Source organism: Lithobates pipiens, unplaced genomic scaffold (assembly GCF_037356315.1).
Source record: "Lithobates pipiens isolate NorthernLeopardFrog02 unplaced genomic scaffold, aLitPip1_a1.2 Scaffold_30, whole genome shotgun sequence".
NCBI lineage: Eukaryota > Metazoa > Chordata > Amphibia > Anura > Ranidae > Lithobates > Lithobates pipiens.
This window is the reverse complement of record NW_027507791.1, coordinates 124,543,398-124,570,429: the sequence shown is the minus strand read 5'-3', so window position 1 is coordinate 124,570,429 and position 27,032 is coordinate 124,543,398. Positions and strand designations below refer to the sequence as shown.

General features: G+C 44.8%; 1 protein-coding gene across 5 annotated transcripts in view; it reads left to right on the top strand.

The window, feature by feature from the left end:
• HECTD1 (HECT domain E3 ubiquitin protein ligase 1) overlaps positions 1–27,032 on the top strand; it is a 267,514-nt gene that overhangs the window by 144,322 nt on the left and 96,160 nt on the right. For all 5 annotated transcript variants that reach the window (XM_077464799.1, XM_077464802.1, XM_077464800.1 and 2 more), the window contains 10 exons: positions 1,248–1,362; positions 1,543–1,717; positions 2,909–3,047; positions 3,217–3,387; positions 3,497–3,719; positions 4,851–5,114; positions 5,747–5,823; positions 6,629–6,763; positions 6,983–7,129; positions 9,707–9,801. In XM_077464799.1, the coding sequence (XP_077320925.1) occupies positions 1,248–1,362; positions 1,543–1,717; positions 2,909–3,047; positions 3,217–3,387; positions 3,497–3,719; positions 4,851–5,114; positions 5,747–5,823; positions 6,629–6,763; positions 6,983–7,129; positions 9,707–9,801 (1,541 nt within the window). The remainder of the gene's footprint in view (positions 1–1,247; positions 1,363–1,542; positions 1,718–2,908; positions 3,048–3,216; positions 3,388–3,496; positions 3,720–4,850; positions 5,115–5,746; positions 5,824–6,628; positions 6,764–6,982; positions 7,130–9,706; positions 9,802–27,032) is intronic.

Below are 27,032 nucleotides of genomic sequence, written 5' to 3'. Positions count from 1 at the left end.
CCAATCCTGGCAGGGCAGCAGAAGAAAGGAGTGGGAGGGAATTAAAAAATAATGCATGTCTCTAGGCTAGTGCCCGAGATATGTAAATCACCTGTCACTCACAGCAAGGGGGAGGATTTGACAAAGTTTTTCTCTGTCAAGATTTATCTCACCGAACAATAAGAGGATTGCTCAGAGCTGGATTAACTCTTTGTGGCAAGACTGGACTCAAATGATAGGAAATCTTATACTCTAGTCTACATTATGACATAAAAAATAAATAAAATTTCGGGTTTACATCCACTTTAAACAAAAACCTCCTCCTGTGCTGCTGCATCTCCAGTCCACTGGGTCTTTAGGAGCATCTTTATCTTTTGGGCACAAAACCTCTGTTGCCCAACTGTGTAAGCCCACCACCTGGTCTTCTGTTCATACTTTCTCAGCGTTACCTGGTGGATGTCCAATTATCTGTGGATGCAGCAGTTGGCTGCAAGGTTCTTGCAGCGGCACTCCCAATGTGGTTTCTTGACTCCTGTTTGTTTGTTTTTTTGTTTTTTGTTTTTTTGGGCCTGTTGGCATAGTTCCATTTGCCTAATTGTTGCCACCCTTTATATTCATTGCTTGGGGACATCCCATTGCCCATGAATAAGTTGCATGTGTCCTGTACTAAACGATTAGGTTAAACGGTTTGCCTGTAAATTCCATAACTTGGAGTGCAGGACACCAGTCCCCCCGCCCCAAGGGCCGGTTCACAACGCGAGGCACATGTTCTTGTGCGATTACCCCACGGTGCAGTTTTACAGCCTATTCATTTGAATGAGCTGCAAATAGTACCAGAACGTGGAAAAATGTGTGCACTACTACATGCACTACTTTTAAAAATGCACAACACCAAACTGCTTGGTACTACAGTACCATGTGATTTGGTGCCCACAAATTTACTGAGTTTGTGATCTGCGCTTGGGGTGCTGTTGACATTACATGCAGATTGCAAGGTCCGTATGTCAGTGGGGGCGCTAAGACACCGAATTTACAGGTAAGTCAGATGTCCTCTTTTTGGTAATTGTCACTCATTTATAGTGATGGCTATAATATTATAGATTTCCCATGAGTTTGACTTTTCACCATGGCAAATAGTGAGGGCGGGATCGATCGATGAGAGAGAAATTATAACTCTTTCTGACCTTATTGAAAGCTAAAAGCTCTATTTTAGGTTTATTTTAGGTGATGGTGATTCAAATAAATATTAACATGCATTATACTTTCAGACGCTGCTTCGCCATGGCGCTAATCCAGACTTGCGTGATGAGGATGGGAAGACTCCTTTGGACAAAGCAAGGGAGCGTGGACATAGTGAGGTGGTCGCCATCTTACAGTCACCAGGTACGCTGAACTATTTTAACAGCAATTTACTTTTCTATTACGTAGACTGTGAGACCTTTGTGAGTTGGTTATTTTTTTGATTTCTCTTGATGCCAGTCAGTCTTTATTTAGATTCTTTCCGTTTGCAGTTCAGCTTGCTGAGTGTATATGAAACGTGTCCTATGTGTGCTGTCGTTTTAGGTGACTGGATGTGCCCAGTGAACAAGGGCGATGAGAAGAAGAAAAAAGACTCTAATCGAGAAGAGGAGGAGTGCAATGAGCCGAAGGGGGACCCAGAAATGGCCCCAATTTACTTGAAGAGGCTGCTGCCTGTTTTTGCACAGACTTTTCAACAGACCATGCTTCCATCAATCAGGTGCTGTGTTTGTTAGGCATTCAGCTAACTCTATAAGCTGCCATCTCTTTGCATAGGTTGATCATGTAATTCACCCAACAGTTATCAGAGGCGATGGTTCTACTAATAAAGCGCTTGAAGGCACCCTTTCATTTTTGTGTTATGCCTACTGACACTTGGGGCTGCATTGCTTTTTTTTTTTTTTTTTTTTTTTTTTTTTCCATCTTGATACAGCTATGGTCTTGAATACTCTTCATGTTTTGAAGCTGCTTTTACCAGCACCACTGGGCAAAGATCATCCAGTGAAGTTTCTGGTTGAAAGTAGAAAATTGAACTGGAAAAAACAGGTATTTGTATCTGTCACGCAAAGGGCTTGTTTACATTAGAGCTTGAGTATTCGTATGTCTCGCACTCTGATTTTTGAAAAACTCTTATTTGAATAGCAAACAGCAAGTCAGCATACTCAAAATGTTGTAGGACTTTTTCCAACTCCCTGCTATTCAAAGCATTGGTGGAAGAAAATTTATTTAACATTATTACATTTTATGTATGCATTTTGACTGTAAAATTCAACAAAACATTTGAGAATGCATCTGGTAGTAATAAGTCCTAATCGGTTTCTCACATTTTGTATGGTAGTAAAAGACAAGATGGTCCTTACCTAGAAGCCCCTTAACTTTCCTTAAAGTGTATTCCACTCTTGTAGTCAAATAAAAAAAAAAAAAATGTTTGTTGTGTGTTCCTGTTCACACAGCATACCTAACAAAAATTAAATTCTCGGTGTGATTTGTTCTAATAGCAGAGCCGAGAACTGGCTGAGTCTAGTTGTCAAGAACATATAACGGAAAGGCCCAGCTTCTCAACCCTTAACATTTGGCGAAGACAGAACAGGTTCAAATCTAGTACAACTGATTAGATATCAGCCCCCAGATAGGGTTAAATATGGTAAACCCAGATTCCCAGCCCCCCCTCATAGCAGAGAACTAAGCAGAATTGTTGCTTGCTGGATGCTCTAGAAAAGAGCATCTAAAAGGTAAGCTGCAATTTTTTTTTTTTAGTTTTGCTGTGTGAAGGGGGGCATGTAACAAATAAAAAGTAGGTATTATTTTGATTTGGCTGCAAAATTGTAAATACCCTTTAAGATGCTGACATGTTCATCTTGGTGTATGCTGTATGCTAGTATTTTGACTTTGTTTCCATCTAACATAACAGGAAGGCCAGCCTTGCTCTAATCCGAAAAATGATTCACTTCTGTTCTGAAGCACTGCTGAAAGAAGTGTGTGACTCTGATGCTGGACACAATCTTCCCACTGTGCTTGTAGAAATTACTGCTACAGTTCTGGATCAGGAGGTCAGTGCACCGTTTTCAGATACCAAATAACCAGCACTCAGTCTTGTGTATCACATCTCTCTAAGCCTAACCCTGATTCTAGGTTGAACATTGGTGGCTATAGAGAAATATTTTTGAAATAGTGTTACAGCTGCTGTTTTTTTTTTAACTTTGCTTTTTTGTTTTTTAGGATGATGATGATGGTCACCTCCTGGCACTGCAGATTATTAGGGATCTTGTAGATAAAGGGGATGACCTCTTTCTGGATCAATTGGCAAGACTTGGTGTAATAAGCAAAGTATCAACTTTAGCTGGCCCTACCTCTGATGATGAGAATGAGGAAGATCCCAAGCCAGAAAAGGTAAATGTACATGAAAAAAAGTTTAGACCTTTGCATGACTTTCTATGTATATACTCTTTGTACTGTCTTTTTCAAGGAAAAGTTCAACTGTATTTCCTTTTTTTAACAGGAGGATGAACCACAGGAAGATGCCAAAGAACTTCAGCAGGGAAGACCCTATCACTGGAGGGATTGGTCTGTCATCAGGGGGCGAGATTGTTTGTATATCTGGAGTGATGCTGCAGCCTTAGAACTCTCTAATGGCAGTAATGGCTGGTTCCGCTTCATCTTAGATGGCAAACTAGCAACCATGTATTCAAGTGGCAGTCCTGAAGGAGGCTCTGATAGCTCAGGTCAGTTGGCTTTTCTCTGAATGTTCATTGGGAGACACAGCAGACCACTTGTTAGCCATATCCTAGAAGCTTGGACACTGAGCAGAAGCGCGTGCTCTTTATGCTGTGGGCCATACTCCCTGCAGAAACTAGTAAGGGCCCAGTTTTAGCTTTGTAACTATAAAGTATATATAAAATAGGTTTTTGCCCCATCAGTGTCACACTGGACCCTCAAGCCTAGAGTTTACATATTAAAGTTCTTGATTGTGGCTTTATATTAAAAAATAGTGCTTCACCTTCACCTTTTGTTGTATTTAAAGTAGGGCTGTTACCGATTCAAATTTTCGTGTTAACTTAATCAATTTTTTTTTTTAATCGACTAATTTCGATTAATTATAACGCACATACAGATCCAACTACTTTTAGTCATGGCAGAAGCAGATCCACACGGCAAAAATATCACAGCTTATCAGCCTCTAAGGACAAGAATGTTAAAAACTGAGGTTATCAAATTTGCCTACACTTAGCTCACTGAATGATCCCAGTTAACTACAACCATATTTACCATCACTGTGCAGGCTGTCCGGTGACGTCACAGACATCGACGTCACCGGACTCCTGACGTTGATGTCCGTGATGTCACTGGATCTCTGACGGAACTCCCTGAAGACCCAGAGGTGAGTACCGATCAAAAGAATTTTGATCGATCAAAAAAATTAACGATTAATCGATGTAACCTTTTTAGACAGTCTATGAATACTTGTGCATCAATAAATGCTAAAGAAAATGTAATTTTGGTACATATTGAAAAATCAATTTTCTGTAGTTTGATGGATATCCCCTTAGACTTAGAGTCTAAAGTCATGCTCTTGCTATGACTTTATGACATAATTAAAGCATTCTGAGAGTAGGGTCAGGCTGTGGGTGGCTGCATAGAGCAATAGTGTATGCATTCCTGTAAGAAATGGTACAAAAATTCCATTTAGGAGTGATGCCATTTATTTTACTATTACAGATGTTAAAGTCTCTGGAGTATTGTTGCTTTTCCCTTCTTGTGGATAGGTACTGTACAACATTAGATGCCTGCCAGTATTGTTGATGCTTTGTGCTTTCTTCACTAAAACCTACCTCTTCTCTCTCTCCTCTTTGTAGAAAGCAGAAGTGAATTTCTAGAGAAGCTACAGCGGGCACGTAGCCAGGTTAAGCCTTCTACTTCCAGCCAGCCAATATTATCAATGCCTGGACCAAGCAAACTAACAGTTGGAAATTGGTCTCTCACTTGTTTAAAAGATGGAGAAATTGCCATTCACAACTCTGATGGGCAACAAGCAACCATATTGAAAGAGGACCTGCCGGGGTTTGTGTTTGAATCTAACCGTGGAACCAAGCACTCTTTCACTGCAGAGACCTCGCTTGGTAAGTGCTGCATACTAGGAAAAAAGAACAGCAAAGAAAACAGGAACTTACAAACACTTGCCTGCTTTTGCTTTAGAGCTCTGCTAAAAAGAAGAAAAAGTAGAGCTACACCACTGGTGAATCCCAGATATTCCTAGTTATTGAAAGAATAGACACATGTTCCTGCAGGATGCAAACAACTCCACCAACACATTTCATCGTGACTGGGCGTATTCAAGGAGGAAACTTAAGCCGATCTTACACTGATTCAAATTTGATAGGAGAACCCCCCCCCCTCTTCGAAAGGGGATGGCAACACACTGCTTGAGATTCAGCCAGTCTCTTTGGAACTCGACAAATTTTTATCAGTGTATTGCCAGCTTTAGTCTACGACTAGGCCCAGTTAAAGTCTAAATGTGCCAATGGCAGTCTGCTTTTGATAGGAACTCCCTCCATCCTTCCAAATAAATATTGTTACATGTGATTTAACAGTGGTGCAGCTCTATTTTTCTTATTTGTAGGACTCATCTGCCAAAAACCTGGGCACTCATTTCTGTTTTTTGGAAGTTATGAGTCTGGATCAGTACCCGCAGCATTTTTGCTGCCTTTTGTTTTGTATTTTAACAGTTCATGACATTATGTTTTCCTTTCAGGTTCGGAATTTGTTACTGGCTGGACAGGGAAGAGAGGTAGAAAGCTCAAGTCCAAGCTGGAGAAAACAAAGCAGAAGGTACAGTACACTAGATGTCTAGTATTATTTTAGGTTCGGTACTGTAGTAGGATGAAGTACTTAAAGAGGAAGTAAACTCTCCCACTCTGATGCTTCTTTTCATTTAGTCCATTATAATAAGTCATTATCAGACTATAGCCACTGTAATCCAGCCCAAATCGCATATTACTGTTTAAAGAAACTTTAAAAAACTTGTTTCCAGGGTTTAGGCAGCGCCATCTTAAGTATTGTTTTCTGAGTCCACAGTGGAGTGTATTTCCGCCCTTACATTGAGCACTTCCTGTACTGTTAACCAAGCCTCCTTCTTAATCCAACGTTTCTATGGCAACCCTGCTTCCCTGTTCATAGCTGACTTGTTTATTTCATAGTATTTACTTGTTCTGATGTCTAATGTTTGCCTTTGTCAGACTTATCAGCTTCAGCTGTTAAGACTGCAGTAATGGCCAAGTATAGACTGTATGTCATGTCACATGGTGTGTAGGAGGAAGCTCTGAGTGATTAGCAAAGTTCAGTGTTGTGCTGTAGGAAGTCCTGATAACAGATAGATGAGCACATAGAGAGTGTGCCTTAAATCGGGGGAGATCTGGGCATGACTTCATTCTACAGAACAATAAGGATTACAACAATATTAAGCAAGTAAGGAGATATCTACAAGCAGTGTTCATTAGGGTTTTTTATGCTGATTTACATGGGACAAAGTTGTGGGGGAGGGTTTACAACCACTTTAAATGTGTCACACTAGTATAATAAATAGCTCCTTTGTTCGATAATTATTGACTTTTCATAAAAAATTGTGTCTCGGAAGGTGCGGACAATGGCCAGAGATTTGTATGATGATCATTTCAAAGCAGTGGAGAGCATGCCACGTGGTGTGGTGGTTACATTGAGAAATATTGCTACACAGCTGGAATCTTCCTGGGAGCTCCACACAAACAGACAGGTCAGTGAATACTGGGTGAAGTACACTTTTTCTGTTTGGGGGATTGCGATTTATTTATTTTGCCGACATGTTTATTATGGCTTTGACTTGCGTTATACTGAGGCCTGGTGAGATGTTTGTATGTGGAAATGAAGGCATTCAAATTTATATCTAAATACTTTAGATTACATTCGGTTTTTGTTTCCCCTTTTCTTAAACCCTGTCCTGTATATTTTGCAGTGTATTGAAGGAGAGAATACATGGAGAGATTTAATGAAAACCGCCCTGGAGAACCTTATTGTATTATTGAAGGATGAAAATACCATATCTCCTTATGAAATGTGCAGCAGTGGTCTGGTCCAGGCCTTGCTTACTGTGCTAAACAATGTATGTGACAAAGGGTCTCTTGCTATAATTATGGTCAAATTTCTTTAAATGTGAAGAGAGTGAGTGGTAAAGAGAACTGATCTCAGGCCAGTCTGTGCAAAAGTTGGAATACCAAGACTTTTTTTTTTTTACTTATGTTTGTCCTAGTATTTTGCTTTAGTTTCTCTTAGACTTTGACCTGACTCTAAAGTTTAACCGTTTCCGGACCAGCCGCCGCAGTGTTACTGCAGCAGGTTGGCTCCCCTGGGCAAAACGACCTTTCCTTGCGTTTCTTTGCCTTTTGGCCACTAGGGGGTGCGCTCGCGGCTCGTCACCAGAGCCGATGCAAGTTCTCGGCGGGCGCCCACGATCGCTCATGACAGCGAGAACCAGGATCTGTACATGTAAACACACAGATCCTAGTTCTCTCAGGGGAGAAGAGACTGATCATGTGTTCATACTGATTATGAACACCGATCTGTCATTTCCCCTTGTCCGTCCCACCCCCCCACAGTGAGGGAACACAGTTAATCCCTTGATTGCCCCCTAGTGTTAACCCCTTCACAACCAGGGACATTTATACAGTAATCAGTGCATTTTTATAGCACTGATTGCTGTATAATTGTCACTGGTCCCAAAAAATGTGTCAAAAGTGTCTGATATGTCTGCCGCAATATCGCAATCCTGGTAAAAATCGCTGATCACTCCATTACTAGTAAAAATAATAATAAAAATGCCATAAATCTATCCCCTATTTTGTAGGCGCTGTAACTTTTGCGCAAACCAATCAATATACACTTATTACGATTTATTTTTTTAATTGGAATTATATTATAGCAAAAAAGTTAGATATTTGTTTTTTTTGTTTTTTTTCCCCCCAAAATTGTCGCCCTTTGTTTATAGTGCAAAAAAAAAAAAAAACATAGAGGTGATCAAATACCACCGAAAGAAAGCTCTTTTTGTGCGCAAAAAAAGGACGTCAATTTTGTTTGGGTACAGCGTCGCATGACCGCGCAATTGTCAGTTAAAGCGACGCAGTGCCGAATCGCAAAAAAAATGCCCTGGTCATTAAGAGGGCAGATCCTTCTGGCACTGAAGTTGTTAAAACAGTTCCAAAGGTTACAAGTTTTTTTTTAGTAATAGCATATTTTCATCAATCAGGGGAACATTCCCCAATACATTGTTTGTAAAGGCAAGTCAAACTGCTCCCTTACCCCTTAGCTCCAAATCATGTCACTTCCCCAAACTTTCAGGTCAGAGAGGGTCTGTACTTGAGGATAAGTGAACGTGTGCATTAAGGATAGATGAAGGGTACTTTTTTATTTGATTTTTTATTGTTTTTACTAGCGGTGATCTTCGATTTTTAATGGTACTGTGCCATTGTGGCGGACAAATGTGACCCTCAATGACACTTTTTGGTGACCAGTGACATTATTTCATTCATCAAAAATGCGCACTGATCAATGTAAAAATGACACTGTCAGGGAAGGGGGTTAACATTAGGGGCCAATCAAGGGGTTAAGACACCTTTCACACTGAAGGCACCTTTCAGGTGTCTTAGTACTAAAAATAGCTCCTGTAAAACGCCTCTCAAGCCTCCCCAGTATGAAAGCCTGATAGCTTTCATACTGGGGTGGAAAAAAAAAAGTCCTGCCAGCAGCAATTTTGTAGCTGTCGGGAAGTGGCGTATACACCGCTCCTAAACCATCCCTGCCATTGAAATCAATAGACGCTGCCAAAGCGCCTGCAAAGCGCTTCGGCAGCTGTGCTTTTAACACCTCGTTAACCCTTTCTTCGGGGTTAAAAGCGCCCCACTCCCTCTGGTAAAGCGCCCCCAAAACTAGCTTTACCACTAATGCTCGGGTGGGTCTGAGTGTGAAAGTAGCCCAAGTGTGTTCCCACTGTAGGGGAGATGGGCTGCCAAGGACATGACAGAGATCACTTTTCCCGATGACGGGAACAGTAGATCTGTCATGCCTCCTGTCAGAACGGGGATCCGCTTGTTTACAAAAGGAGACATAGTCCACCCAACCTGCCGGCATGCTCCAGCAGCGTGCAGCCCCCATCCGCAGCTGCGCTTGCGCGAGCTGCCATACAGCTACGGCAATTCACGCAGGAGAGCCGGCCTGCCGCCATATAACGACAGCGGCTGGTCGGCAAGTGGTTAAAGTAGATTTAAACCTTATTTGCATTACATTACAAAATGTTAAACACTATGAATCGTAAACTATTACTTTGCATTTCACTACTGATTATTATTACAGTTTCTTTAAACCACCACTTGCCCATATACACTTGCTACAGCTTTGGTTGTACATTATTGCTCTTAACCAGAAACTGAGAGTGACAATAGTGTACCATGGCTGCACAATATGTGTTGGCACAGCTATTTTTAGTCTCTGAGATGCATGGGCTAGGGTTACAATGTGGGAGCACAGCTGGGAGACAGTTGTCACCCCATAACTAGAAGTGCCAGAACGAGGAACATAATTGCAGGATTACCAGATATTATTTTAGTGAAAGCTGCAGATTTAAAAAGATTGAAAACTTTTGAAATTACATGTAACATAAAAAAAATGCAAACTATTTGTCTTTTAGAATGAAGAGTTTGATCATAAACGGGACTGTGGCCAATTGGTGGAGAGAGTGAATGTTTTTAAGACTGCATTCACAGAAAATGAGGATGATGAAAGGTGTGTGTAATATTGAACAGTTCGTGCCTAAAAAATGTAACTCCACTTTCTCTTTCTCTCATTGAAGGACTAGAGGCGATTCAGTTCGCATTGTGCGCTATACAAGTATTTCATTCATTCATTCATTCAAGGACACAACCATACTTCATGACTGATGGTGTTGATGTCGCAACCTACAGGAGCAGGATGCTAGGTGCAGCTAAACTAAAAGCAGCAGCCCTCTTGAGGTGGCCAAACCCCCCATTTGCAGCAAGGAATTCAAGTTATTTGCTAGCATCTCATGAGTTAGGACATAAAGCTTTCCAGCTGCCCTTTCGGCAGCTCTCATCCCAGTGTGAACAACTTTCAAGCAGATGGTCCTGATCACTAAATTGGGGCAATAGTCTCTGCATTCCGAAATTTTTCTCCCGATCTGTCAATGCTGGAGAAGTCTGGACTATTTTGCCTACTGGGAGACTGAGATTTCATCCCTGCAAGTTCCCCATTGCTTTTGTCTTTTCCTTTCTTCGAGGGGTGTGGTCCTCTGCACTGTGAAGGGCTAAGTATCTGCCTTGGTTGTTCTCTTTCAAAGATCCTTGACTTCTCTCTCCCTCATTTGTACTTTCATTGAGGCAGTTACCTGGCTTATGCCTCTCTCTAGACCCCCTTTGCCGTCTTGGGATTTCAATCTCATCTTGTCAGCTTTGCAAAAGCCTCCTTTTAAAAATATTCTGGGTATCCCCTTTCATCTTTGTCTCAGGTTGTGGCATCCCCTCTGCATGTAGGGTGACCGAGCTAGCAGCCCTTTCTCGTGAACAGCAGTTTTTGTTGTTACACAAGTATAAAGTGTTGTTTTTTTCACCCTCATCTTTTCTTCTTACCTAAGGTGGTGTTGACCTTTCATTTGAACAAAGACTTTGTTCTACCATCTCCCTGCCCCTCATCCCATAGAGGTGACCCTTCATTACCCGGATGTAGTTAAGGTAATTGGGGTTTACCTTTCCACTCTTGCCCCTATTCACAAATCAGTTATTCATTGCGCTTGAAAAGGTTTAGCGTTTTCGCCTTGCACCATTTCCAGGTGGGTTTGTCACACTGTTGCCCAGGCTTGTACAACTGAAGGCCAAGTTACTGCATATTCTATCAGGGTGCTGTGCGTCCTGGGCTTTTCATTATTATGCTTTAGTTGTTCAGGCTTGCAAGGTGGCTACTTGTTAGTCTGTTCCCACTTTTACCAAATTCTAGAAGGTTGACATAGCTACTTCAGCAGATGCCAGCTTTGGTCGGAAAGTTTTGCATGTGGCAGTTTGAGTTCTGCTGGAGTGCAGTTCCCTGTACTTATACTAGGTCCACCCTTCTTATTTCTGGTGCTGCTTTGTGATGTCCCATCCATCATGAAATAGGCTGTGTCCTTCAGTGAATTAAAGAGTAACCAGGATTTTTGTACTCACCGTAAAATCCTTATTAATTTAAATACACAGCACTCGCCCGGTCCTCTTTTGCCTGTCTCAGTGGGTATATCCTATACTGCTGGCTATTAACTAACTGAACTCCTTGCTGCAGATTCAGGGGGGTGGTCACCTCCACAGGGCTGCCCCCTCGTTGTGCTTTTAGTTTAGTTGCATCTAGCGTCCTGCTTTTCCTGTAGGTGGTGACATCAAAGCCATCCGTCATGAAGTATGGCTGTGTCCTTCAATTAACTTAGAGAAAAGGATTTTACAGTGAACAAATACAAAAATTAAGTTTCTTTATCGTACATCACGGGACACAGAGCAGCCATAGTAATTACTATGTCGGTTAACGAGGAAGTAAACTCTCGCCAAAAAAAAAAAAAACACCCTGAAAGACAAAGGCATAATGAGCTAGTATGCATAGCGTACTAGCTCATTATGAATTACTTACCTGAGATCGAAGCCCCCACAGCGGTCCTCGGTCACCTGCTCCGTCGCCGCCATGATACCCAGAGTGACTTCCGTGTATCACGGCTCCGGTGCTGTGACTGACTGGAGCCATGATGATGTCACTCCCGCACATGCACAAGGGAGCCGTCACTGACTGTACAATCCCATTCATAAAACAGCACGCTCAGTGCGCATGCGCCATAGATATCGGTGGCATTTTTCTTGCAAATATCTCCTTAACCGTGTAGGTTAAGGAGGTATTTCTTGCACCTACAGTTAAGCCTTAAAGGATTGTAAAGTGAATTTTTTTTTTTTTTAAATAACAAACACGTTATACTTAGCTCCACTGTGCAGCTCGTTTTGCACAGAGTGGCCCCGACCCTGCTCTTCTGGGGTCCCTCGGCGGCTGTCTCGGCTTCCTCCCGCAGGTGCTTCTCACGTTCATGCGAGCTCCCTCGCATGGTGAGAAGCATCTGCTGGCGCGCTCCCGTGATACAGCCCGCGGCTATAGCCACTCGCTGTATCACGGCCCCGCCCCCGGCGCTCCGCGTCAGTGGATGTGATTGACAGCAGCGTGAGCCAATGGCATTAAGGTGAAAAAACATTTACCTTTACAGCCCCTTTAATCTAGGCTTACCTGTAGGTCAAAGTGGTCTGTAAGAGTTTACAACCACTTTAAACGCCACCTATAGGTGAATGGACACTGGCACACCCAAAGACAGGAAGCCCCCCTCTATATAACCCCTCCCATACAGGAAGTACCTCAGTTTTTTCACCAGTGTCTTCAAGGTTATGGTCATGGATTACATGTGCTCTTGGAGCTTACTTGGAAGTCTGGAGGATTCTATTAGGAATCATGGGCGTCAATCGGATCCATTCAAAAAATCTGTCAGCCAGAAATGGATGGTACTCGAGTCTCGTGAAAAGGAAAGAATATTCCTTGAGGTTTTGCCTGTAATGCAGGCACCCCATTAAGGGGGACCCAGCCTCGGAAGGTCTTTTTGACAAAGCTCGCCGTGATGGGTGAAGATTGGATCTGGCTGGGTTTTCTCCATAAAACCCTATCATGCTTTTTTTTTTTTTCTTTTTTTTTTTTTAATCGTACACAGTGCTATAGTAGTAAATATGTGGGTTATAGGCCACCTTCAGGTGATCGACACTGATACACCCTAAATTAAAAAGTGCACTCCCTATATAACCCCTCCCACTGTTGGGAGTACCTCAGTTTTTTCACCAGTGTCTAAGGTGTTGGTCACGAGTAAAGATGTGCTGTGCTGAGCTCCACTGGAGCAATCCTTGCTGGGGCTAGCCATGCAGACTGGATCCGTTCAAAGTGTCTTTTTGGCTGATTTGAATGGTACCCGGGCCTCATATCCGAAGAAACGAGTTCTTGCCTGAAACACTTTTTTTTTTTTTTAGAGAGCTGGACCCCGGGATCCAGTACTTTTTGGTAGTAAGGCCATAAAGTTTACTGGCAGAGGTTCTATTGTACAGGTCCAGGATTGTGGGTTTCCTTGAGGATCCGTGAGTCCTGAAGGTTTAACGGAACCCACCGTGTTGGTTTACCACAGGAAACCCTGTGGCCGGTAAGGTATGCTTCTCAGAGAGCTCATGTTTGTCTCCAGGAAGCAGCAAGTTTCTCCTCCACAGCAGCAAGACCTTTGATAAGTCTGGGAGGGGGGTTCCCTCTCCCCACCAGACGCCCCCCCCCGTGCCGTTTTTTTTCTTCCCCTCTTTGTGGGGAAAGAGTGCCAAGGGATTTTGGGGGGAAAAAAAGGCACGATAAGCTTGGCGGCTACCAGATCCCCTCTCCGCCATTCCTCCTTCCTCCTGGAGATCCCATAGGATCAGGAGCCTGTGCTCATGCGGGAAAAAAATATTTGGGGGGGGGGGGGTAGCATTGCGTTGACATCCTCCAACGTCCAGCGGGACGGTCTATTTTAAAAGGACTATTGTGTTATTACATGCTGCAGGAGGGACACAAGAGCAATGAGGTTGGTGACACAGGCATTCCTTGCCACATTTACTGCTGCATCAAGCTGAGCATTAATAGCGGTAACAGAGCTGAACTAGTACTCAAGCAGTGGATGCATTCCTTCTGATGGTACCTCTGCTTTGTGCATCGGCTGTGGTCAGAAGGGGGGGTCAAAAACACCTCAATAAGGGGCTCTAGAAAGACTTTTACAGTCACACAGAAGCCTAGATCCATCCTAGTAAGATGGCATCTTCCCCTGAGAGTAATATGGCTGGTCAGAGTGAACCGCCAGGAGGGGCAAGTGTTGCAGCTGCTCTTAACACTGCAGCCCCTGTGTATTTTACTAAGGGTTTTTTTTCTTCAACTATTTTAAGCTTGAAGTAAAGATTATATGCTTAATCACATCCCAGAGTGGGACTAAGCGTAACAGGTCCCCGTCCATTGCTTAGGACCCTCATTCTGAGGAACAAGGGGCAAGAGATGACAAATTTCTCTCAAGGACCAGGAAAAGGCTGGTGTCTCCTCTTCCGAAGAACCTGATGCGGAGTATCAGGTTTGCAGGAAAGGTTGTTGGTGCAGTCGCTCACTGAATTGGTCCGTTCTACATTTTTACTGCCAGTAACGCAGTCAGTCGATGAGCCCACTTCTGGTTTGGGTTCACTAAAGCCTCCCCAATCTGTTCATGCTTTTCCTGTCCATTCTTGGTTAAGAAAGCTTATGTATTCTGAGTGGGAGCACCCAGATAAATAGATTTTTTTTCCTCTGAAAAAGTGCTCATTACTTTATTCTATGGAGGAAGTGTTTTATGGGGAGTTCCAGCAATTTACGCTGCCATATCCTCTGTAGATAAAAACCTGTCTTGTCCAGTAGACAATGCTCATATGCTAAAGGGTCCAACAGATAAGAGGTTGAGTTCCTTTTTAAAAGAACTATATTTCACTCACAGGTTCAGTCATTAATCTTGCGCTGGCAGCGTTCAGAGTATCTCAGGCCTTAAAGGACTTTATAGAGGTACTAAAAGTTATTTCTGATCAGCAGGCCCAAGATTTGGCCAGCATATCAGAAGCGTTGTGTTTTACAGTTGACGCTATGAAAGATTCTATTCTTCAGGCCTCACGGCTCATGCTAGGGCTGGTACATTTGCGTAGTATCCTATGGTTGAAAAATTGGTCCACCAAAGCGCCATGCAAAAGCTCCTGCCCAGTTTCCCTTTTGATCGGGAGCGGTTATTTGGAGACGATCTGGATAAGTACAGTTGGGAAAAAAAGTATGTGAATCCTTTTGGAATGATATGGATTTCTGCAAAAATTGGTCATAAAATGTGATCTGGTCTTCATCCAAGTCACAACAATAGACAATCACAGTCTGCTTAAACTAATAACACATAAAATATTAAATGTTACTATGTTTTTATTGAACACACCATGTAAACATTCACAGTGCAGGTGGAAAAAGTATGTAAACCCTTTGATTTAATAACTGGTTAAACCTCCTTTGGCAGCAATAACTTCAACTAAACGTTTCCTGTAGTTGCAGATCAGACATGTGCAATGGTCAGGCATATTTCTTGACCATTCCTCTTTACAGAACTGTTTCAGTTCAGCAATATTCTTGGAATGTCTGGTGTGAATCACTTTCTTGAGGTCATGCCACAGCATCTCAATCAAGGACTGGGCCACTCCAGAAGACGTATTTTCTTCTGTTTAAGCCATTCTGTTGTTGATTTACTTCTATGCTTTGGGTCGTTGTCCTGTTGCAACACCCATCTTCGTTGAGCTTCAGTTGGTGGACATGTGGCCTTAAGTTCTCCTGCAAAATTTCTTGATAAACTTGTGAATTCATTTTTCCTTTGATAGCAATCCGTCCAGGCCCTGACGCAGTAAAGCAGCCCCAAACCATGATGCCCCCACCACCATACTTCACAGTTGGTATGAGGTTTTGATGTTGGTGTGCTGTGCCTCTTCTCCACACATAGTGTTGCATGTTTCTTCCAAACAACTCAACTTTGGTTTCATCTGTCCACAGAATATTTTGCCAGTACTGCTGTGGAACATCCAGGTGCTCTTGTGCAAACTGTAAACCTGCAGCAATGTTTTTTCATTGGCTTCCTCTGTGGTATCCTCCCATGAAATCCATTCTTGTTTAGTGTTCTACGTATTGTAGATTCGCTAACAGGGAGGTTAGCAGAGGCCAGAGACTTTTGTAAGTCTTTAGCTGAAACTCTAGGATTCTTCTTCACCTCATTGAGCAATCTGCGCTGTGCTCTTGCAGTCATCTTTATAGGACGCCCACTCCTAAGGAGAGTAGCAGCAGTGCTGAACTTTCTCCATTTATAGTCGATTTGTCTTTCCGTGGACTGATGAACAGCAAGGCTTTTGGAGATACTTTTATAACCCTTTCCAGCTCTATGCAAGTCAACAATTCTTAATCGTAGGTCTTCTAAGAGCTCCTTTGTGCGATGTATCATTCACATCAGGCAATGCTTCTTGTGAAAAGCAAACCCAGAACTGGTGTGTGTTTTTTATAGGGCAGGGCAGCTGTAACCAACACCTCCAATCTCATCTCATTGATTGGACTCCAGTTGGCTGACACCTCACTCCAAATTAGCTCTTGGAGATCTCATTAGTTTAGAGGTTCACATAAACTTTTTCCACCTGCACTGTGAGTGTTTACATGGTGTGTTCAATAAAAACATGGTAACGTTTAATTCTTTGTGTGTTATTAGTTTAAGCAGACTGTGATTGCCTATTGTTGTGACTTAGATGAAGAGCAGATCACATTTTATGACCAATTTGTGCAGAAATCAATATCATTCCAAAAGGGTTCATATACTTTTTTTTGCAACTGTATATCCAAAGAATTTCTAATGGGAAAGGTTCCCTTTTTTGTGGGAGGTAACCCACAAAACCCACAAAACAAAATACTAAAGCCTTATGAAGGGGCGCCCCCCACTCGCTCGAGTTGGAGGAAAGGCTTCTACAGTTTTCTAGAATCTGGCAGGAACAATGTCAAGACAGATGGGTGGCTTCCTCAATTTCTCTAGGTTACAAACTAGAGTTCCGAGGGTTCCCGTCTCCCCGTTTTCTCAGATCAAACTTTTCCAGAGATCCAATGAAAAGGAGTCTCTCTTTCTAGCTTTGGATCATCTCTCGTCTCAGAGTGATATCGGTGGTCCCCTTGGTAGTGCAAGGATTAGGGTTTTATTAAAACCTTTTTACAGTTCCAAAATCGTACGGGGGTGTCAGACCCATTTTAAAGATTCTCAAAGATTTAAACCGGTTTTGAATATCCGTTCTTTTCGCATGGAGTCAATCCGGTCAGTCGTCTCCATCCTACAAGGGGGAGAACTTCTGGTGTCAATCAACATCAAGGATGCTTTCCATGTGCCGTTTTTCCCCGCTCACAAGAAATTTCTACGCTTCTAGGTAGAAAATCTTAATTTCCAGTTTGTAGCTCTGCCTTCGGTCTAGCTACTGCACCTCGACTGTTTACAAAGGTTCCGACTCCTCCTTTAGCCAGGTTAAGGGCTCCAGGTATAACGATACTAGCCTGCTCAGACAATCTACTCTTGATAGATCAATCAGTAGCCTGCTTAAATCCAAAGTTTGGTCACCACAGTCGGCTTCCTGGAATACCTAGGTTGGATAATCAACCTAGATAAATCCTCCTTAGAACCATCAAGGAGATGGCAGAACTTGGGGCTGATCATAGATACAGCTCAGAAGAGGGTGTTTTGCCCCAGGAACTGATTCAGTTGATCAAGATAAAGAAGAATCCTTCTAATTGACTTTGCATGAAATTGTTGGGAAAGAAGGTGGCTTCTTCGAGGCCATTCCTTATGCGCAGTTTCATTTTTTCCATCTGGGCTGGGGAGCAGTACTGGAAGAAGTGTCTGTCCAAGGGAATGGTCCAAATAAGAAAGGACCTTGCCCATCAATATTTTAGAGATTCGGCCAGTACACCTGGCCGTAGAGGCCTGGATGCTCAGACTACAGAATTGTCCTGTCAGGATCCAATCCAACATTGCCACAGCAGTTGGCTATATCAATCACCAAGGGGGCACGAGAAGTCGGGCAGCCCAGAGAGAGGTGAATCATATTCTATCTTGGGCAGAAAACAACAATCCTTGCCTATCAGCCATTTTTCATTCCAGGAATAGAGAAATGGTACTACTTGAGTCACCAACAGTTGTTTCCGGGAGAATGGTCCCTTCATCGTTCTGTCAATATGTCAAAGAGGGGGCGTTCCGGACGTGGATTTGTTTGCGTCCAGGTTGAACAAGATCGACAGCTTTGTGTCAAGGACAAGGGATCCGATGGCATATGGAACAAATGCCTTGTTTTTTTTTTTTGGTTTTTGTTTTCCACGACCACTTGCTTCACACTCTCTGGGTCGTAACTTTATTCAGGGAGTAGTGTGGATTAATCCTCCAGTTAGCTCTCCCCTGAACCCTTGGGACTTAAATTAGTCCTGTTGGCTTTACAGAAGCAGCCTTTGAGTCAATACGAGATATTTCCTTAGTCTTCTTCATGAGGAAAAAAATGTTTTCTTGGTTGCCACATCTTCTGCAGGAAGAGTATCAGAGTTGGCTGCTCTTTCTTGTATAGAGTCATATTGGTTTATTCATAAGGATAAGGTTGTATTGCAGCCTCATCCTGTAATCCTACCAAAGGTAGTATCGATTTTTTTTCATTTAAACCAGGATATTGTTCTGCATTCATTTTTTCCAGAACCTCGTTCTATGGAAGAAGGTCACTACATTCTCTTGATGTGGTGAGAGTGGTCGGGGTGTATTTGAAAGTGACCACTCATTCATAAAACAGATGGTTTATTTGTGTTGCCAGACGATCCTATAAAGGGGACAGGCAGCGTCAAAATCTACTATTTCTAAATGGATCAGTCAAGTGATTTTTCAAGCGTATGGTTAAGGAGACGAATTCCTCCTTTTCATATTAAAGTTCACTTCTCCAGGGCTGTTGGTGCTTCTTGGGCAGTGCATCACTAAGCCTCCACGGCCTACTATTGTTGTGTCTTCCTCCTTTCAGTTGGCGTTGCTATGAGATATCCCACATAGTAACTACTATGGCTCTGTGTCCTGTGATGTACGATAAGAAAATAGGATTTTTATAACAGCTTACCTGTAAAATACTTTTCTTTGAAGTACATCACGGGACACAGAGGTCCCTCCCTTCTTTGGTATACACATGTGTTGCTTTGCTACAAAACTGAGGTACTCCCACCTGTGGGAGGGGTAATATAGGGAGTGCACTTTTTAATTTAGGGCGTGCCAGTGTCCAACACCTGATGGTGGCCTATAATCTACATAGTAACTACTATGGCTCTGTGTCCCATGATGTACGCCAAAGAAAAGGATTTTACAGGTAAATCCTATTTTTTTTCTGTGTACAGCGCTCCTTTGGAGACAGCATTATACCTCATCCTGGTTGCCAGTTTCCTGGGACCTTCAGCCTTCTACCAACAGGCACGCAGCTCTCCCCCAGAGGCTAGCTTTGATGTGGGGGGGGGGGGGGGGGGGGAAGTGGGTCGGCATCTCCCCACAGTACTCAGCCCACCGGGCTATCCCGATAGGGACTGCCTCGTCCACGCGTGTGTGGAGGTCAGCTGTAAATAACCTGCCGCAGGACGTAGGGGGCGTGACTTAGGCACGGCCGGCATGCATATGGGGAGCAATCGCGCACGGTGCAGGCCATAAAGTTTGTGACTATGAGGAGTCTGGTGGCTGACAGGGGGAGACAGAGTATACTGGGGCATGTAAGCCCTGTATAGGTGTGGAAACAGGCATTTTAAAAGCACATCTACTGGCCATTAGGCTGAACAGTGATAACAGGGATTTTTTGCTGGACTACAGCTTAGCAGTGGATGCATATTGTGAGTACCTCTGGATTTTGTGCTTAGGACTATGTCTTCCCGAAAGAAAGGTGGAAATAAAGCTGGGAGGAGCTCAAGAGCATCGCTGTCGGGATTTGAGGATCCTAGTCATGCTTCCACAATACTATCCTCCCCTGAAAGGTCAGATGCAACTGGCCAGTCTGAGCCATTAACACTATCGGGCATAGTGGCTACATCCAACATTTCAGCCTCTGCAGACATCACCAAGGACTATTTGGCTAAAGCATTCGCTTGGTTGGAGGGAAAAAATAGCCAACATGATCACGTCTGCCTCCCAGTCTGGGAAAATACGCGAAATGTCCCCTTCTCCCCCTTCTGACCTTCAGTTTTGGAACAGGATTGGGCAGATGACATTCAGGTGCCATTGGGTGACCAGGAAGAGGAGCAGGCAGATGACTCCTCATCTGAGGGTTCAATCTCAGAGAAGCCCTTACGGAATTGGTCAGTTCGGCATATAAATTGTCCCCAGCAGAAGTGGCTGAGGCCACCTGTTCTTCCTTGGATTCTTTGAGGCATTCACAGAGCCCGCATGCTTTCCCTTTACACCCACTGCTGGAGTAACTGATATATGCAAACTGGGATCAACCAGATAGGCATTTTTTCCCTCCTGTGAGATTTTCTCTTCATTATATAATGGAGGAAAGATTCACAAAAAAATGGAGTTTGCCAGCAGTGGCTGCTGCTATTTCCTCTGTAAATAGGAGCCTAACTTCTCCAGTAGACAATGTCCAGGTTTTCAAAGATCCAGCCGACAAAAAACTGGAATCTTTTTACGTAAAGCTTTTTCTATAGCTGGGTTGGCAGTATGGCCTGCAGTAGCAATGATAGGGGTTTTTCAGTCCTTACAAGACCAGCTCAAGCAGGTCATTAAAAGTGTTTTCGTGCAAAAAGCTATTGGGAAGTTTTCCTTTTCATGGGGACGGTTGTTCGGAGATGACTTGGATAAGTAGATCAAAAACATTTCAGGTGGTAAGAGTGCCCCTTTTACCAGTTTAAAGAAGGAGTAAGCATCTTCATTTAAACATTCTTCTTCCCCAGCACCAGGTGCTGCAGCCTCCAGGCAGTTTCGATTGCCTCCACCGTAGGGTTCAAGAGGTAAGCCTCAAGGTCAAGCACAAGGCCAGAAGAAGCCCCTGGGGGCAGAAGCATACAAAACAGAGTCCTAAGGCCTCCTTATGAAGGGGCACCGCCACTCTCGAGTGGGGGGAAGGCTTCTGCAATTTTCACCAAGGACGATTTCACTTCAGCATTCGCTGGGTTGGAGGAAAAAATGGCCAACATGATCACGTCTGCCTCCCAGTCTGGGAAAATATGCGAAATGTCCCCTTCTCCCCCTCTTGACCTTCCAGTTTTGGAACAGGAATGAGTTGTTCTTCCCCAGCACCAGGTGCTGCAGCCTCCAGGCAGTTTTGATGGCCTCCACCGTGGGGTTCAAGAGGTAAGCCTCAAGGTCAAGCACAAGTCCAGAAGAAGCCCTGGGGGCAGACGCATACAAAATGGAGTCCTAAGGCCTCCTTATGAAAGGACATCCCCCCACTCTCTCGAGTGGGGGGATGGCTTCTGCAGTTTTCAGGCGCTTGGCCAGAAGAGATCCAGGACAGATGTGTCATCTCAACAGTATCTCTAGGCTACAAGCTAGTTTCGGGAGTTTCCCCCATTTTGGTTTCTAAGATCAAACGTTCCCAGGGACCCATTAAAAAGAAGGTCTTTGTTCCAGGCACTGGACTGGTTGACATCACAAGGTGCGATTACAGAAGTTCCAACAGAGGAGCAGGGTATGGGGTTTTATTCAAATCTCTTCACGGTGCCAAAACCGAATGATCTCAAAGATCTAAATTATTTTTCTCAAATCGCCTTTCAGGACAACCCCGGAGAGTGTAGCTCCACCTTGTAATTAGGAAACACATGCCCACTTTAAAAACACCTCCTCTTCCTCCATGGCTTCAGTTATTGTGTTTCCTCCTTGGAGGAAGCATGTGCCTGAACCAGGGAGAGCTACACTCTCTGCAGGGGAGTAAGGCTTACCTTTCGTTGCAGGTTGTTTCTTTTTGACCCCCAGCAGCATCTCCACGGGGAGAGGACTCCTGGAGCTCCTGGTCCCGCCATCTCACGGGAGTAAGGACCCTCGGAGTGCCGGCGTCGGGTGCCCGGTGTCCGCTGGTTAGCGCAGGGAGGGCTCTGTTGCTGGCGGAGGCTGCTGCAGGTCAGCGGCATGGCTCCGTTTTCGGCGCCGGGTCCCGGGCGGCGACGGCATCGTTCATGGTGACGCGCGGGCGCTCTGAGGGGGCGTGGCGCCGTGGTTCAAGCGCCTGGAACGCAGGGATCATGGGGCGGGTCAGGTGACCGCGTGCTTCCGCTTCCGGCCGGCCCTGATGACGCGGCGGCCGGGAAAATTTAAAACGACAGAGCTGTTTGTGATAGCTGCCTCACTCAAACGATGGAAGAGTGTAAGCCAGCTATGGCGGAGACAGGCGCCCCTAGCACCGGTCCAGCCCAGGTACGTAAGGTGCACTGGCACCCTCTGCTTTACTGTTGGGCTATGTCTTTGTCTGTTCCCCCCTCTTGGGGGCCTGTCGCTGCAGGTCAGAGGTGGACTTCGCTCTGACCTTTTGCAGCCTAGTTCTGGGGTCTCACTAGTGGTCTGTTTGGTGGTGGGTCTCTGCACTGGCTTGGTGTTAAGCAACTGGTTGTTGAGAGCTTTTAGTGAGTTAAACCTGTATGTCGTTTCAGGAAAAATCACTAGGAAAAGCTAGACCAGGTCAGAGAAAATGTCCTTCTTGCAAGACCCCCCTCAGAGATTCATGGCAGAAGGCAATGTGCAGAAATTGTATCAGAGAATTGGTGGAAGAGGAAACATCTCAACAATATAAGGATTTGTTTTCTTCGGTTAAAGAGCTGACAAACTCCTTGAGTTCAGTCAGGTCCATCCTGATACAAAACCCTCCCGCACAGACCGAGCCTCAGAACTTACCGCCCAGCCCCAGGGCGTCGTCATCCAGACAGGTGGAAACTGAAGAGTCTGGAGACGAAGGGGGTAGTACTCTCATCTCCTTCAGGGATTCTGAGGAGGAGGAAGAGGAAGAAGATAGCAGGGGCTCCAAATTCAAGCTATCACTAGAGGAAGTAGATGATATTCTAAAAGCAATCTACACTACTCTAGAAATTCAAGAAGAAAAAGTACAACTGTCAGTTCATGACAAAATGTACCAGGGGTTGGACGAAACAAAACGGAGAGTTTTTCCAGTCCACAGGGTCCTCTCAGACTCAGTGAGAAAGGAGTGGAAGGACCCAGAAAAAGCCCCTTTCTTCTCTAAAGCTCTCAAGAGAAGGTTTCCCTTCGAAGATAAGGACTCAGAGGTTTGGAACAAAAAACCCAGAGTCGATGCAGCTTTCTCGCAGGTATCCAGACGAACGGATCTAGCCTTTGAGGATATGGGGATCCTTAAAGACCCAATGGACAAAAAAGCTGACTCCATCCTTAAAAAAGCTTGGGATGCTGCGTCAGTCAGTCTAAAACCAGCAATGGCAGCTACGGTGGTGGCCAGGAATCTGGAATGTTGGGTAGAGAAGCTAAAGAGCCATATTGAGGCGGGGACACCTCGCAAGGATCTCTTAGAGTCCTTTCCACTGATCCTGAATGCAGTCAAATACATGGCGGATGCATCAGCAGAATCGGTTAAACTGGCCGCTAGGTCTTCGGCTCTTGTAAATTCAGCCAGGAGAGCAGTTTGGCTGAAAACATGGTCTGGGGACACTGCTTCTAAGGTCAAGCTGTGTGGTCTTCCCTTCTCGGGTGACTTGCTCTTTGGTCCCGATTTAGAGTCTGTGCTGGATAGAACAGCCGATAAAAAGAAGGCTTTTCCAGTTAAGAAAAAGCAGATTGCCAAAAAGAATTTTCGTGCTTTTCAGCAGTCCCATAAAAAAGACCAGGAGCGCAAGAGCAGATGGGGTTCACAGAAGGGCAAAGGCAAGGGTGGAGTCCTCTTTAGATCTCCCCCAGAGCAGTCCCCTAAGAGCAAGTGACAATATCTCCCCAGTGGGGGGAAGACTGTCAGCTTTTCGCGAACAATGGGACAGGCTGTCTCCAAATCTGTTCGTGAAGAGCGTTGTCGATCAGGGGTACAGGTTGGAGTTTTCAGAACTACCCCCGAGCAGGTTTTACGTGACAACATTGCCAAGGGATCAGGAGAAGGCCTCTGCAATGAAGCTTTTGTTACAGGAGCTGATACAGCAAGAGGTTCTGATTCAAGTCCCAGTAAATCAGCAGGGCGGGGGTTTTTACTCACATATTTTTCTGGTGAAAAAACCCTCAGGGAAGTACCGTCTAATCCTGAATCTGAAATTTCTGAACAGGTTCATTCGGTACAAACATTTCAGGATGGATACAATTTTCTCCATCACAAAGCTGTTGACCCCAGAATGCTTCATGGCATCCCTGGATCTGAGGGATGCCTACCTTCATATACCAATTCATCAGGCATCGCAGCAGTTCCTGCGCCTGGCATTGAAGGTGGGGAGTTCGGTATGGCACTTCCAATTCAGGGCTCTGCCGTTCGGACTCTCGTCCTCTCCCAGGGTCTTTACGAAGATTATGGCAGAGGCTTTGGAGCCCCTGAAATTGAAGGGGATTCCAGTCGTCCCTTACCTGGACGACCTTTTGTTTTTTGCAGACTCCAGGGAGCAGGTCCTAGTCAATCTCCAGAGGGCCCAGTCTCACCTCGAGGGCCTGGGATGGCTTTTAAATCTAGAGAAGTCAATCCTGACCCCCTCACAGGAAATGAAATTTCTGGGGTATACATTAAATTCGATTCTCCAGAAAGTTTTTCTGCCGTTGGAAAAACAGGAAAAGTTGCAGCTAGCTGTACAGCGGATACAGAGCAACCAGACAGTCTCAGTCAGGACGGCTATGGCAGTTCTGGGCCTGCTTACGGCAGCAATCCCGGCTGTTCAGTGGGCCAGGTTCCATTCCAGACCCCTTCAGAGGGAGGTTCTGTCAAGCTGGTCCCATCAGGATCTTTTGGAAAAACAGCTAAAAAATCTCGTCAGGGACGAAAAGGGCTCTTTGGTGGTGGAGAGACCAGGCAAACCTCTCAAGGGGCCTGGTGTGGACCTTTCCTGTGGACAAGCGCCTTACTACAGACGCAAGTGCCTGGGGCTGGGGAGCCCATCTGGATGGTCAGACATCTCAGGGGGTCTGGTCCAAACAGGAAGCTCAAAGATCATCCAACTGGAGGGAGTTGAAGGCGATCTTTCTGGGTTTAGTGGCCTTTCAGCAGAGTTTGAGAGGCCACCACGTCCAGGTGTTGTCAGACAACACGACAGCGGTTACCTACATTATGAAGCAAGGGGGAACCAGAAGCAGGAGCTTGATGGAGCTGGCCAATCTGTTGTTAGCCTGGGCAGAGCAGAACACAGCCTCACTATCGGCAGTGCATCTGAAGGGCTCTCAGAATTTGTTTGCGGACCTCCTAAGCAGGCGCAAATTGCTGGAGGCAGAATGGAGTCTGAATCAGGAAGTGTTCCTGATGATCTCCGAGGCCTGGGGGGTTCCACAGGTAGACCTTTTTGCCAGCCAGCAGAACTCAAAGGTGGACAGATTCTTTTCTCTTCACCGAGGAGATGCAGCAATAGGGTTGGACGCATTTGCTCACCCCTGGCATTACCAGCTGTGCTACGCCTTTCCCCCCTTTCCTCTAATTCCACTAGTACTGAGGAAATTCAGGGAAGAAAGGACAGACTTAATACTAGTCACTCCTTTTTGGCCAAAAAGGTCCTGGGTCGCGGGTCTTCGAAACCTAGCCTCGAAGCCCCCATGGAGGTTACCACTCAGAAAAGATCTGTTATCCCAGGGGACAGTAAGTCATCCAGAGGTGGAACTCCTACAGCTAACCGCCTGGTTTCTGAGGAGGACCTATTAAAAGCCAAAGGTCTCTCAGATAAAGTAGTAAAGACCCTGCTGTCTAGTAGGAAGGCAGTTACACAGGCAATTTACATGAAGGTCTGGAAAAAGTTCAACTCCTGGTGCAGTTCTAGAGAACTCAAGGTCAAGAGCACGGTGTCCGTCTTGGAGTTTCTCCATGAAGGAATGGAGAAGGGTCTCGCAGCCAGTACCCTGAAGACTCAGGTGGCTGCCTTATCAGTTTTCTTTGAAAAGACTTTATCTAAAGAAACTTTAATTTTTAGATTTTTTAGGGCTCTTGCTCGAAATAGACCAGTAGCCCTTAAAGACTTTCCCAGTTGGGATTTGTCTACAGTTTTACAGGGTCTCTCGGGAGCACCGTTTGAACCCTTACAGGAAGCTTCTTTACAGAAGGTGGTTTTAAAAACAATCTTTTTGGTGGCCATCACCTCGGCCAGGAGAGTCAGCGAGCTCCAAGCTCTAGCTATTACAGAACCCTTCCTTAGAATTTATCAGGACAGGGTGGTACTGAGGACGGATCCAGCATTCCTACCGAAAGTATCCTCAACTTTCCATCGATCACAGGAAATAGTGTTACCTACATTCTCTGCAACCCCAGCAAATGCAGGAGACGAAGTTTTTCACACATTGGATGTGAGAAGGTGTCTATTACAGTTTCTGAAAGTTACTAAAGATTTTAGAAAATCAAACGCCCTCTTCGTGATATTTTCTGGATCACGCAAGGGGGAGAAAGCTTCTAAAAGTACGCTGGGTAGGTGGCTTAAGTTGGCTATAACAGAAGCCTATAAAGCAAAAGGAGAAATACCTCCCTCAGGTATTGCTGCCCACTCTACTAGATCCACGGCAGTTTCCTGGGCTGAAAGGGCCGGTGCAACGCCTGAACAAATCTGCAAGGCTGCCACTTGGTCCAGTTATTCGACATTTCTCCGGCACTACCGGTTAGATCTACTGTCTGCAGCAGATCAGGCCTTCGGCAGGAAGGTACTGCAGGCAGTAGTCCCGCCCTAGGGTACGTTTCTCGGTTATCCTCTCCGGGGTTGTCCTGAAAGGCGATTTGAGAAAGACTCAGTTAGACTTACTGGTGACGGTATTTCTAAGAGCCTTTCAGGACAACCGTTACTTCCCTCCCTAGGTTATGCTTAGTAAATGTATTAAGTTCTACCATGGTGTTGTGCTTTCTGTGCTTTGTTTTCCAGCGTCGGAAGGCCACAATAACTGAAGCCATGGAGAAAGAGGAGGTGTTTTTAAAGTGGGCATGTGTTTCCTAATTACAAGGTGGAGCTACACTCTCCGGGGTTGTCCTGAAAGGCTCTTAGAAATACCGTCACCGGTAAGTCTAACTGAGTCTTTTTTAACCATCCGCTCTTTTCGTATGGAGTCACTCCAGTCAGTCGCATCCTTTCTGAGAGGAGGATCATTTCTAGCATCAATAGACATCAAAAATGCATATCTGCATGTGCCAATCTACCCCGCTCCCAAGAAATTTCTGCGATTCGAGGTAGAGCAGCGTCATTTGCAGTTTGTGGCCTTGCCCTTTGGGTTAGAC